The sequence below is a fragment of the Furipterus horrens genome, unplaced genomic scaffold (assembly GCF_987537825.1).
Source record: "Furipterus horrens unplaced genomic scaffold, mFurHor1.1.pri manual_scaffold_6, whole genome shotgun sequence".
Taxonomy (NCBI): domain Eukaryota; kingdom Metazoa; phylum Chordata; class Mammalia; order Chiroptera; family Furipteridae; genus Furipterus; species Furipterus horrens.
This window is the reverse complement of record NW_028327176.1, coordinates 75799936-75812643: the sequence shown is the minus strand read 5'-3', so window position 1 is coordinate 75812643 and position 12708 is coordinate 75799936. Positions and strand designations below refer to the sequence as shown.

The window sequence follows — 12708 nt, the reverse complement described above, 5'->3', positions numbered from 1 at the left end:
GTCTGGGGCAAGGCCACCGTTGTAGCTCACATCTGAAAGGTCCACAGAGCACTCCCCAGACCTTGCACATTAGGCCTTCTTTGAAACCAGTTACCCTCTTGGATAGGTAAACAGAGATTTCTTAAACAACAAAAGCACATCCATAAAAGAAAAATCTGAAAAATTGGGCTTCATTGAAATTAGAACTTTCGATCTTTGAAAGACATTATTAAGCAAATGAAAGGACAAGTTATATACTGGGAGAAAATAATTCCAAATCATATATCTGATAAAGAACTTGTATCCAGAATATATAAGAGAATCTCAAAACTCAATAGTAAGAAAACAATCCAGTGAGAAAAAGCAAGAAATTTCAACAGACATAAAAGATATATAGATGACAAACAAGCACATGCAAAGATGCTCAACATCATTAGTCATCAGGGAAGTGTATCACCATGAGATATGATTACACATAATTAAAATGGCTAAAATAAAAAAGGGACTATATCAAGTGTTGATGAGAATGTCCACAGAGCAACTGGAACTCTAATACACCTCTGATAGGAATATAAAATGATAAAACTTGTTCAGAATTTTTGGGGAAAAAAACATTAAGAATTTTCTTTAAAAGTTAACCATACACTTACCATATGAGCTAGTCATTTCACTTCTATAGCTATGTATCTACCCAATATAAATTAAAGCATATGTCCACACTATGATTTATGCATCGATGTTACAGCAGTTTTATTGTAATAGCCAAAAAACCAGAAGAAATCTAAATGTTCATCAGCAGATGAATGGATAAATTGGTATATCCATACAGGTGAGTACAACTCAGCAATAAAAAGGAATGAACTACTGGATAAAATATCAAAATAATCATGCTGAGTGAAAGCAGTCAAACAAAAAAGAGAAGATGCTATATGATTTCATTTATATAAAATTCTAGAAAATGCAAAGCAGTCTATAGTTACAGAAGACAGACCATCGGTTGCCTGCAGACGGGAGGGAGTGGGACAAGGGTTAGGGGGAAGAACTACAAAGGGGCACAATGAGACTTTTTTTGGGGGGTGACAGATGTGGTAGATATGTTCATTATCTTGATTATGATGATGCTTTCATGGGTCTATACATATTTTTAATATATCAAATTATTTACTTTAAATATATATAATTCATTGTATGTCAATTATACTTCAATAAAGCTGGAAGAAAACAAAACAAAACCCAGCCATCCCTTAAAAAAACCAAAAACCTCTGTCAACCCTAATGAAGCAGGAGACCTAGGCAGTGATCATCAATAGCTGTTAACAACATACAAAGAGAAACCAAAAGACATTCTGTGCCTCCTACTGAAGTCATCTTGTCAAATAATTGACCCAAGTCTGGTGGAACTCTAGATGGAAATACCTGGGCAGGGGGACCTGTGAAATGAGCCCCTGGACATGCAATGAGCAAAATCCAGACTAGAGGAAAGTCTATAGGACAAACACATTTGTTTAACAAATAAATTGCAAAAAAAAAAAAAAAAAAGGATGGGATCAACAGAATAAAAGAGACCCAAAAATGCACTTTAACCAACTATAGTGTATGCACCTGGTTTGGATCCTGGCTTGAGCAAACTTTAAAAGGAATTCACAAGACAATTAGGGGAATTTGAATACCAAATTAGAAAGGGTTTTAATTAAATGTGATAGCTGTATTTGGTTACACTTAATAAAATAGGTTTTAGAACAACGTGCTGAAATATTTTAAAATAAAATGATACAACGTTTGAGGTTTGATTCAAAATAATCCAGTGGGATCGTGGAAATGGGCTGGGTGTGGATAAAAACCTGATTGGCAATGAACTGGTGAAGCTGAGTGAGGAGGAAGTGGGAATTTATACTATTTTCTCTACTGCTGTGTATGTTTAAAATTTTCCAAAACACTGATATATTTTCTTTAACAGTTCAGGTTTTCTATGCCCTCTGTAATTTACTCAACAGTTCATATGGTTGGTCGTTGTCTGAAAATTTTGCTGTGGCCTTTGTCAAAAGCACAACCTTTTTGATCTCCTGCCATCTACCCTCTCTAGAATCTTAATTGCTAAGTCTGCACTGCTGCTTTAAGGGTAAGATGGGAGGAGGGGCAGCTCACAAGTGTTCATGTGCTTATTACAAGAAGTGAGAAAGGAGCCTAATTTTAATTTGTCCTAAATTTGCCTTTTCCAAGGGTGGAGCCCTTTTTCGTGGATTGCCAGAGGTAGGAAATAAAATACAGATGCCTGCTCAATTTTGAATTGCACATAAACAGTGACTACTTTTCAGTATATGTTTGTCTCCTGCCCTATTTCTTGAGCGATCATGCAATATTTGGGGCATGCTTCTATTTACAAAGTACCTGTTGTTTAAGATTCAGATTTAATGGGGTATCCTGTGTTTAACCTGGCAATCCTACCTTTCCCTGATCTTCCTGGATTTGGGAAATCTTCACATGGCCCTTCATGAAGCAAGCTTTCTCTGGGTTTCTCTGAGAATTAGATTGGCTTTTTTGGGTGCTCTGCTTCCATTTTCTGGATACAGAGGCTTAAACCGTGTCTATCATGTTATGCGTGTGGACACTGCAACAAGTCATCCAGCACTTTCATGAATGTCACATACTTTAATCCTCACAACAACCCTGTGGTTGTATCATCCTCATTTTACAGATGAGGAAGTAGAGGCTCAGAGTACTTGTCTAAGTCATCCAGTTGGTAGGTGGATCTTTCCGCATGAAAGTTCAAGTTCTTTCCCCCGGATTTGTGCGTGGAGCCGAGGGTGGATAGGTCTATATGAGCGGGTCCCCAAGCCTCCTCCTTTCTCCAGTACTCACTTGGAACCTCCCGATCTCCGCATTGTATCTCATCACGGAGGAATTCATCACCTGCAGGGGAATTTTCAGAACAGCTCTTATTCACAACCCACTTTCCCCCATCCCCACGGGAGATCACTGTAAGGGCACATTCAGAATTCTCCAGGGTTTACTCCACGCTTCCTAATGGCTCATTCTGTATACCCACACAGGCTTTCTGTGATGTTGAGGTTTTTAGTTCCACTTTCCCAGTAAGAAAATTGATTAGAGAAGCCAATTCACTTAGTCAACCCAAAGGTCAGCACAAAGCCCAGCGTTGCACTGGACTCTCTACGGTCTGCTGTCCTGGTTGTTCCTATGTGCCTGTGTTCTCACAGATGTGGGAACTCTCCAAAGGCGAAGCCTCCTCCTTCTCCTCAGCCCTGTGCTAAGCACACGGGAGGCATGGGATAAACACATGTTCACCACTGTTACTGGGTTCCCTCTGGTAGGGGAATGAAATGTGCCACACTGAGGGGGCATTTGAGGGGTCCTCTGGCACATGGGAAGAGGCTGCTTTGTTTCCCTAGGTCCAGGTCAGGGTCTAGGATTTGGCATTCCATATTTGTTTTTGTTTAAAAAATTTATTTAATTTATTGATTTTTTTGGGGGGGGAGATAAAGAGAGAAACATCAGCTTGTTTTTTCACTCATTGATGCATTCATTGGTTGATTCTTATATGTACCCTGACCAGGATCAAACAAGCAACCTTGGTGTACTGGGACAATGTTCTAACCAACTGAGCTACCCGGCCAGGGCAACATTCCATATTTGTTGAACAGATGAATGAATAGTGGAGCTGAGCTGCCAGGGTGTGAAGAAGGTGGTGGAGATGCTGCCTTGGGGTCAGAAAGACCATATGAAGTGACTCTGGCTCTATGGATGGGGTTGGGGTGGGGGACAGCTAAAGTGCTTCCCAGAACTGAGGTAGGACAAGAGAGTGGACCCATCTTGTCTGGTTCTTCACCTGGATTAAGATGGTGTCATCGAAGAACTTTGCAGGAACCTCATGGAAATTCTGGAAGAAGATCTGAAGGACAGGATGGGGGTGGGAGTAGACAATGTTTCTTCCACCACTGGACCCAGAGACTCAATAAGCCCAAAGGCTCAGAGTGGTGGGTTTCTTCCCATCATTTGCCCATTTTAATAACTCTTAGCTTATACTGCCCCCATGCTCCTCCTCAGGAAGCAGAGGCCTGCCAGGCTCCTGGAGGGTTTTTTGCTTAGGTAAAGGGAAGGGATAATGGATTCCCAGAAAAACTGTCATGAGCAGCTCAGGGCCCAGCTAGGCACCTTGGGATGGAGATTGGAGCCTCTGTCTCCTAGGTTGCCCTGTCAGTCCACCCCACCCCTACTCTCTGCTGCAGCCAGAACTTCCCTAATGCAAACCTGGCTCTGTCACTACCCTGCTTCAGTCGCTCTTTGGCTCCCAAGTGCTATCCATGACAGTCCCCAATGCATTTTGCAGACTCCACTCCCCATGTCTACAGTTTTATCAATAATTCCTGCAAATTATCCAACGGTATCCCAAGGCCAAGTACAGTGTTCTGCCCTATACAGGTGCCCGTAAGTCCTCATGGAACATATGAAAATGCCTTAGTCAAGAAACAAGCTGATTGCCTGCCTGCAGAGAATGCCCAGCCAGATTGGCCCATGTGGCCAAAGTGCCCCATTTAGTCCTGAAGGGCACATGTGGCACACCTCGTTGAAGAAAGGGTTGTTTCCCATCTTGGTCCGTGTGCAGTACTGCTTGCCTCCAATGATCACCTTCACCACTGGCTTGAGGTTGTTGCCCATGAGCTGGCGGGCTTCAAACACCTTCACTTGGACCTACCAGGGACAAAATGAGACCCTGATGTTGGGGATCTTGGTTCCCCTTCTTTCACAGGGACTCTCTCTGAAAGAACTAAATGTGGTGATGAGAAATATCTACTGTGGATAGAAGGGGAGCCCACAGGGAGAAGGCTGGCAGGAGCTGGGTCTGCCTGGCTGGAGACAAGCCTGGGGACAGGCCTGGGGCAGGCCTGGGGCTGGCCTCAGCCCTGTTTCTTTCTGCGAACTGTTCCCTCCACTGCTTTGCCCTTTGCATCTTGTGTGGACTGTTTTTCTTCTCCACTGGTATGGGCTTGCTACAGAATAAGAAAAAAGTTTAATGTTTCTGTTTGTTGGTTTTTTTAATCTATGATCTTTTTAAGGAATTGAAAATTTTTAAGTTCCATGCAGTTGCACCTATAATCTGTGATATAATCTCTGATTTGTCATTTCCTCTGCTACTTTTATGTATACACTTTACCAAGACTCAGTAAAGGAACTGTAATATCTGAGCCTAGAATTAGAAGGCAGGAAGGAGAAGAGCGACTTGGAGCCACATGAGATCCAGGCTGGCTGAGCCCAGGGGAGAAGGAAATAGCTTGGCAGTGGTGAGCAGGACATAGTCATGGGAGCTTGCCATCAGACCATAGGGAGTAAATATCATACAGCACTCCCAGACTGGGCTGTGGGTCCAGTCATTCTCCACAGGCCTCCTATGTCTCCATCAAGTCCAGAGGCCCTTCTGAGACTGACACACATGCAGCTACCCGAGCTTCAGAGATAAGAGTGGACCAAACCAGGCTAACAGCCCTCATGTCAGCATTTTGTCCTACCCACTACGACATAGGAAGGGGTATGACCTAGGCACACTGAGGGCCTGCTGTCCTGGGTAAATTAGCCTGGTGAAAAAGGATGGGGCCAAAAGGGAGAGGGGAGGTATTCCAAGGGCAGCATGTACAAAGGCCTAATGGTGAGAGACAGGCTTGAAAATGGAGATTGAGTTGTCCAGGATGTTAGTGCAGGGTGGAGAGTGGCAGGGGCAAGGGAGAGGGTGGCTTGGAGAGGCAAAGCTGGGTGTATCTAGGGCCCGGGAAGCCATTGTAAGGAGCTTGGCTTTTGTCTGGAGACATTGGGGTATTCTTATTTTTAAGGAAATCTTTGAACAGGTGCATGGCATGACAAGAATGACATCTCTGATAGGCCATTTTGACTGAAGAATGGACAGAGAGAGCTGGGAAGCCTGGAGTTTGGGAGGAACCTATTAAGGTGGTCCATGGAAGTGATGGCTCAAGCCAAGGAAAGGAGGTGGTGATGGAGAAGTGGGAGCAGTCAGGTGGTATTAAGAGTTAGACTTGGCCAGTGGCTGGATGCAGGGGGTGGGTTGAGGAAGAGGAGCAGTCAAGGAGGACTCCGAGTCTCCTGAGCAAGTGGCACATTGAGGCAGACAAAACCACGGCAGAAATATTAGGTCACAGGCTAGAGATTGGAGGGAAGTTGGGGATTCCAGAATTCATAGTGGAGCCGTGAACCTTCCCACAGATCCCCTCAAGCTCCTCTCAGCAACTCCCATATGGCTAATTTGACCTCGCACATGGCTAGCCTTGTGTTGTCAAGAATCCTGTGGACTCATGCAGGCAGGGCCCAGGCCTTCTGCTCTGCCTCCCCAGCCCCTGCCAGGCCCTGCTGATGCATAGCTGGTGCACCTCCTATTGCATCACTGGGACAGTCTCTAATTTCAGCTATGTGCACAAGTTCCCAGAGTGGGCCCTGGACCAGCAGGGATACAGTGAGGACCTGTAGCCTGGTCTGAAGCTCCAAACCTCTGCCATGACCTTGTGAAGAGGCAGGGATAACCTGGGAACACTGTGAGGCATCAGGCAAATTACATAAGCTTTCCTCCTGGAAGGTCCTCACCTGAAAGTGCTGAGGCTTTGGAGACAGCTCCTTGTGTGCAGCATAGCTGGGAACCATCAGTTTCTGCCTGGCTACTTCTTGTGCAGTTATGTCCAGGAGGTCTTTATCTCCTGGAGAAACACAGTCCAGAGTGAGCTCTCAGAGGCGGAGGTTCAGGACATTTTGAGGCATTTCCCCCACTTTATCATTCTATTCCCAAAGACTAGTTCCTGATGGAAAACACGGCCAATACCTGATAGGGGCACATGTCTGCCCAGAACATTCCACGGCCACCCCACCCCCCCACCAGTAACCTGAGGCCCCACTCTCCACAGATGGAGGGTCTTGGAAATGGCCATCCTTATCTCCCCCTGCCACCCACTGGAGGCTGCATGTCTAAAGATGACAAGTGGACGTTTTAAGGTGACAGACAGCCTCAACTAAGTGTCTAGAGATCTAACCTCTAGACCTTAACCTGGTCACAATCCTTCTATAGGTTTCAAGCATTGGGTTTTGAAGGTCGCAAAATGCCCATCCAGCTATGCCTGGGGAAAGGCAGGGGTAAGCTCCATGAAAAGATATACCTGTCTTTTCAATATCCTGGTTGGTTATATGGGCCACATGTAGGGTGATAGTGCACTACAAGGCAAAGAGAAGGGAGCTATAAGCCAGACCATGAAATCCTTGACTAAGTTACAGCACCAGAACAATCCCAGAACTGGTTCATGCCCAGTTCTCCTGGGTGGAGTGATGCTGGCCATACCGCAAGGCCATGCCACGAGGGCTTGTGTAGTCTAGGGTGCAGGGAGGTTATAAACTGGTGGTTATAACCTGAGAAACTGAATCGATAAATAGACAATGGCCAGAGCATATATGAAAACAGAACTTTGACCCACAATCTGCAGCACTCCGCCTAGGAAACCAACCTACAGTAACCAGTGCAGGAAGCCAGTGTGTTGTAAATCAGACTTATAGAAAGTCAGACCACCAGCCCTAGCAACAATCCAGCAAGCAAACAATAATAATTGGTCCTGAATGGTCAGAATTTGATTAGTAACTATAACTTCCCTCATTTTTGTTTCCACTTACAGCTTAGGACCAACCATAGAAAGTCAAATGTGCACCCTAAGCAATCACATAGGATGCCTAGCTTCTAGTGAGATCACAGCTTCCCCAGGCCAACAGCCTCCCATCCATACACACCTGGAGCCTTCCCTTTTTTTCTGCTATAGAGTTTTCCCTCTCCTCTACTGCCTTTGAGTCTTTGCCAAAACCAAGTGATGGTGGCCAACTCCCTTGCTATAGCCAGTTCTGAATACATAGCTTTTGCTAGTTTTCATCTGGTTGGTCTTTGCTTTTTTTTTTGCACACCTTAATTACCTCCTCTGCAAAGTTTTCCATGACCTCTTAGGAAGAATCATTGATTCCCTCTTGACCTCAGTGTCCTAGCTCTCTTCACTCTTGTACATGTGTGTCCTTGTCACTGTGAGTGGTGCTTACTCCAATAGACTAGGTTTCATCCACTATTCTATCCGAGGCCTAGCGCCATTTTAGACACCCAGTGAATGAGCAACTGAATAGCCTAAATGAGTGGGTGGATGGAAGTGTGAGTGAGGGGGTGGGTGGGTGGAAGGGTGGGGATGTTGGGGAGACATTGGCAGTGTGATGGGGTCCCCAAGGGCAGGAAGCACTGCTTCTGGGTGAGGTCATAGGGCCTCTGCTGGAGCAAAATGGCCCAGTTTCTCTGGCTGCCCCAATCTTCCAGCCACCCTTCCTGGGGCCCAACTCACGTCTGTGGGCTTCATGGAATGGTTGAGTAGGGCCAGGTCCTTCACGGAAAGGACCTGTCTTGATTTTTTCACCAAGGACTTCAGCAGTATTGTGGCCAGACCAATGAACCTGGGGATATGAGGAGCAGGTATGGGTGCTTAAACCAGAGGAAGGGGTATCCTTCCCTGTCTCAACCAAGACTTTTTGTAGAGATAGTTTTCTCTCTGAGAGGCTGTGTTGTTCACAGGGGGTTGCTGAAGGAAGAACACAGTGATGGGGAGCATCCACCAAAGACCACAGGGCTCTTGAGCCTCTCGTAATTGGCTTTGGGGCCCTCTGGGCAGTGGGTGCCCCAGTTACTGGCTCTGCTTACCCAGCCCTTTCCCAGAAGCTCTGTTCCCACACTTGTTCTAAATGGAAACTGTGCCAAGTAATAGCTGAGTGGACCAGGGAGCGGGCACCTGACCAAAACTGGGCCAATCAGATTCTTTCATCCTAGGAATTTTGATCTAGGATGACCCCATAGCTTCCAGTTCAGTGGATGTCAGTCTCAGCTGAATGGAGCCTTGATAAAGAGCAGGGCTAGGCAGTGAGAAGCAGAGATTTGAGAGTTCTCTGGCTCCAGAAGAGACAGAACTTCTCCTGGACTACTAGGTTCCTACTTCTAGTTGATCTGCACTTCTGGCCTCACGAGTGCCTTCCCCACAATCCCTTTTCTTTTTCAGTAGCTGGCTGGAGTGGGTTCTGATACTTGTGTCTGAGTTATGGATTAGGGACAGGAGATGCAGCATTTGCTGTAGCTTTGGCCAGAGATGCTCCTCGTGCCTCTCTCCATCTCACCTTTCTTTCTTCATTGAGCCCAAGTCCTGAAGGATGACTTGCAGGAAAGAGTCATTCTGTAGGGGGCGGTTCCAGAGGTGCCAGATTAGGGTCTGTGGAGGCACAGGGAGATCAGCGTTCCTCCTCTACCCTCCCCTCCCCATACTTCTAGGAAATGAGGAAGGATGCAGACTACGGGCTAGCACTGTGCTTCTCTTGAACTGAGGAAACTCCTTCAAGTCTAATTTCCTCAGAGGATGGTTACATTTCATCAAGGTCCTGGGCATCCTACCTGGGCCCCCACAGCTTAAATGGCAGTATTGTGGGCACATTAGTTAAGTGGTTTGGGGACCAAGAGGTGGAGGAGGACTTGTATGATTGGAAAGTGAGAAGGGAATCTGCACAGGGAGTCTGTCTCTGCTTCAGGTTTCTGGAGATATCAGGATAGCTGGGTTAGACAGGGTGAATCACACCACAATCCATGCCCAGAATTGGGGAGAAGGGCCAAGGCAGTGATGAACAGATGTGGCTGCTTCAGTCCTCAGGCCTTTACAGCCTTGTCATCTCAGAGGCTACTCCCAGACAAAGATGCCCAGCTCTGGGAAAAGCTTGTGAGACCCCATGTTCTCTCCCTAGACTTCTGAGCATGGTCTGACCCATCCCTCACTATTGGGTGTCACTGCCTCTTCCCGGCTTGCCCTGGTACCTCGTTCCATGTGGGGTTATTTCCTTCCGCCTCACAAGTTTTCTTCTTGATATCTGCAAAGATACCGAGGGCTGGTATTGGTGACAGGAAATATTTCAAAGTCTAGGCTCAAGTTGGTTAAAGAAAGGTGGGAAGCTCTGAGAAAACTCCAAGTCTATAAAGGCAAGTGTGACATGGCACTGATTCCTTCTACCACATAGGGTTTCCAAATTTCTCACTTATTATAAGAGTATCACCCCACATAACCGATAATGTTCTGTGTTTATTTCCTTTTCTTCCTGAGTATATAGTTCCCAGCCATCTTGCAGCCCGGTAGGGCCATGTGACTTGGTCTGGCCAAAGGGGCATGGGAGGGACATTCATCACTGCCAGGCCTGGCTCCTAAAATCTCCCATGAGATGCTCCATTCTCCTTCTTTTCACTCCCCAAATCCACACTGATGATCTGCTGACAGGGTGGTGCCAGGGGTACTTTGCAGCCACGAGACGTAAGCAGTTGGTCTCTAAACAACTTAGGAGAGCTGCCTGACCAGCACATCCTTGCTGGGCTTGGTGTAAGCAAGGGATAAACTTTTATTATGTTCTGGCACTGAGATGTAAGGGTTTATTTAAGCTCAGAACAAAACCTAGTGTGCCCAAAGAGACATCCCAAAACATCTATAATGGGTTAAAAGCTTTATCCACTAAAATCCTCCCCCTCCAGAAATATCTTTAACAAAGAACAGTCTGTAGCCCTGCAAAGGACCAGTAAATTGTTGAATTACTTTGAGATTCTTCCCAGAGAAAGAGAGAGAGAGAAGAGAGAAGAGAGAAGAGAGAAGAGAAGAGAGGAGAGACCAGGAATAAAATGGAAGGAATTGCATCCTTGACTCATGTCTCATGGAAAGTACTTGGAAAACTCATTTGCCTGTAGCTACCTTCCCATGGTCTCCACCAACAGGTGGTTTATTTTTCCTTCTCTTCTTCCCCTTTGAATCCAGCTCTTTGTTATGAAGATAAACTTACTCTCTTTCCTTCTCTCTCATTAAACCCTTTAATCCCCTTTCTCCTCACCTTTCTTGGACTTTCTACATTATCTATAAAAAATGGAGACAATAAAACATGCCTCATTTGTCTCATGTATTTGTTGTGAGGAACAAAAATCATTATACTTATGAAAATATAAATTGTTGATTGTAAAAGTAATTAATGTTCTTTGGAAATTACTAGAAGTTGTAGAAAGAGTTGTACATATATTAATTATCTTTTAAAATCTTCACATTAATCCTATGAAGCAGGTACTTTTTCTTTTCTTTCTTTACACCTGAGTTTGTGGCACAGCCCTAGTTTATAGAAGCTTGAGATTAATAATTTGAGAAAAGTATTAATCTTCTCTTTTTCCCATAACCATGCTCTGGAAAAAAAAGGGAGACAGAGCAATGAAGATGATAAGTTTTGAAATAACTGAAGGTATATACCTCAGCTTTCTGTCAGACAGAGCATCTTTCACATAATAGGGTGCCAATAGTCTTATTTTTTCATCGAATACATGCTGCCTCTTGTATTCAAAGAGCAGTCTCTTCCATCCAGGACCCTGGTGCTCACCTCTGAAGTAGACAGACACACAGGGTCTGGGTGGGGGAGTTAGGGGTGGATTAATCTTTGCCGACTCCACGACAAGTCGCAGCATGTCGGTGACCTTCTTCCCTCTGAAGCAACCTTCTTCCCTCTGAAGCAACCTTCTTCCTTCTGAAGCTTCCTTCTTGGAGCACCTTGGTCCAAGTCTTCTCCCAGGGTTTATGAGGCTAGTAGAGCCCTGAGTCTGTTGCTTAGCAATAGAGATGGTGTCACAAAGGTAGGTAGTTCCTGGTTCTGGGGAGGAATCAAAGGAGTGAGAGGAAGAATAAATCAAAGTATGAAGCCAGGGGCTTAAGGTGATTAGGCCCCTAGAAATAAAACAATATGGTTGCTTCTATTTTCCTCTTTCTGAAACCAAACCCAAGCTCACCTGCCTGCCGCAGTGAATTCTAAACTTGTGAGGCAGGTGCTGGTGGAAGGAAAGAGGTTTATTCACATACTGGCCACCTGAGATGGGGGACTCATGTTCTCAAAAACCCATATTAACATCTCAGGGCAGACAGAGGTTTTTAAAAAGAAGGAGAGGGTAACAGAACGAAGTGATCAAGGGGAGGGGCTTGAGCCATGACTGATGAGGTTCAGGGGGTTGGAGGTTGTCCCGCAAACCAAAAGGTCACCAGTTCGGTTCCTGGTCAGGGCACATGCCTGAGTTGCGGGGCCAGGTCCCTTGGTTGGAGGCATACAAGGCATCCAATCAATGTTCCTCTTGCACATTGATGTTTCTCTCCCTCTCTCCCTCCCTTCCCCTCTCTCTAAAAATAAATAAATAAAATCTTCTAAAAAGAGGAGGAAGTGGGTTGAAAAGTTCTCTACAGGCAGACTAGCACAGTTCATTCTGATAAGATCATTGAAACTGGTCAAGCAATGGTCCAATGTGCGTCATTCTGGTTTTACATCATTCTGGTTTTATGACTGAAGGTCAACAAATCTGCCAGAGCTGGAATGATGGAAGGTCGGGGCCTGTATATTTTCAAGTTCCTAGAATTCTTACACAAACATGCTTGTGTAACATCTATAAGCTATATATTAGTCAGAGTCAGCACTTAGAGAAACAATGTCAAAAGAATGGTGGTGTGGGTTACAATTCCCCACTGTTATATTTCTTTTCTTTATTCTCTTTCATTCTTGCTATCCTTCTGATTTCAAAGTCAGATACAAGGGTAATATTTTCTCTTTATACAAACAAGTTACCTTGAGTTAATTGTTACTAAAGTACAATTTAAATAAGAAAATAAG

The 12708-nt window shown here is 45.1% G+C and overlaps 1 protein-coding gene across 1 annotated transcript in view; it reads right to left on the bottom strand.

Moving 5' to 3' along the window:
- Nucleotides 1-11524, bottom strand: part of FER1L5 (fer-1 like family member 5) — a 57360-nt gene extending 45836 nt beyond the window's left edge. The window contains exons 1-9 of the mRNA XM_090280763.1: nt 11440-11524; nt 9857-9909; nt 9172-9263; nt 8352-8460; nt 7146-7200; nt 6583-6692; nt 4558-4686; nt 3824-3886; nt 2839-2889 (exon numbers count right to left, since the gene is read on the bottom strand). Of these exons, the coding sequence (XP_090136889.1) occupies nt 2839-2889; nt 3824-3886; nt 4558-4686; nt 6583-6692; nt 7146-7200; nt 8352-8460; nt 9172-9263; nt 9857-9909; nt 11440-11524 (747 nt within the window). The remainder of the gene's footprint in view (nt 1-2838; nt 2890-3823; nt 3887-4557; nt 4687-6582; nt 6693-7145; nt 7201-8351; nt 8461-9171; nt 9264-9856; nt 9910-11439) is intronic.
- Between the last annotated feature and the right edge of the window lie 1184 nt (nt 11525-12708).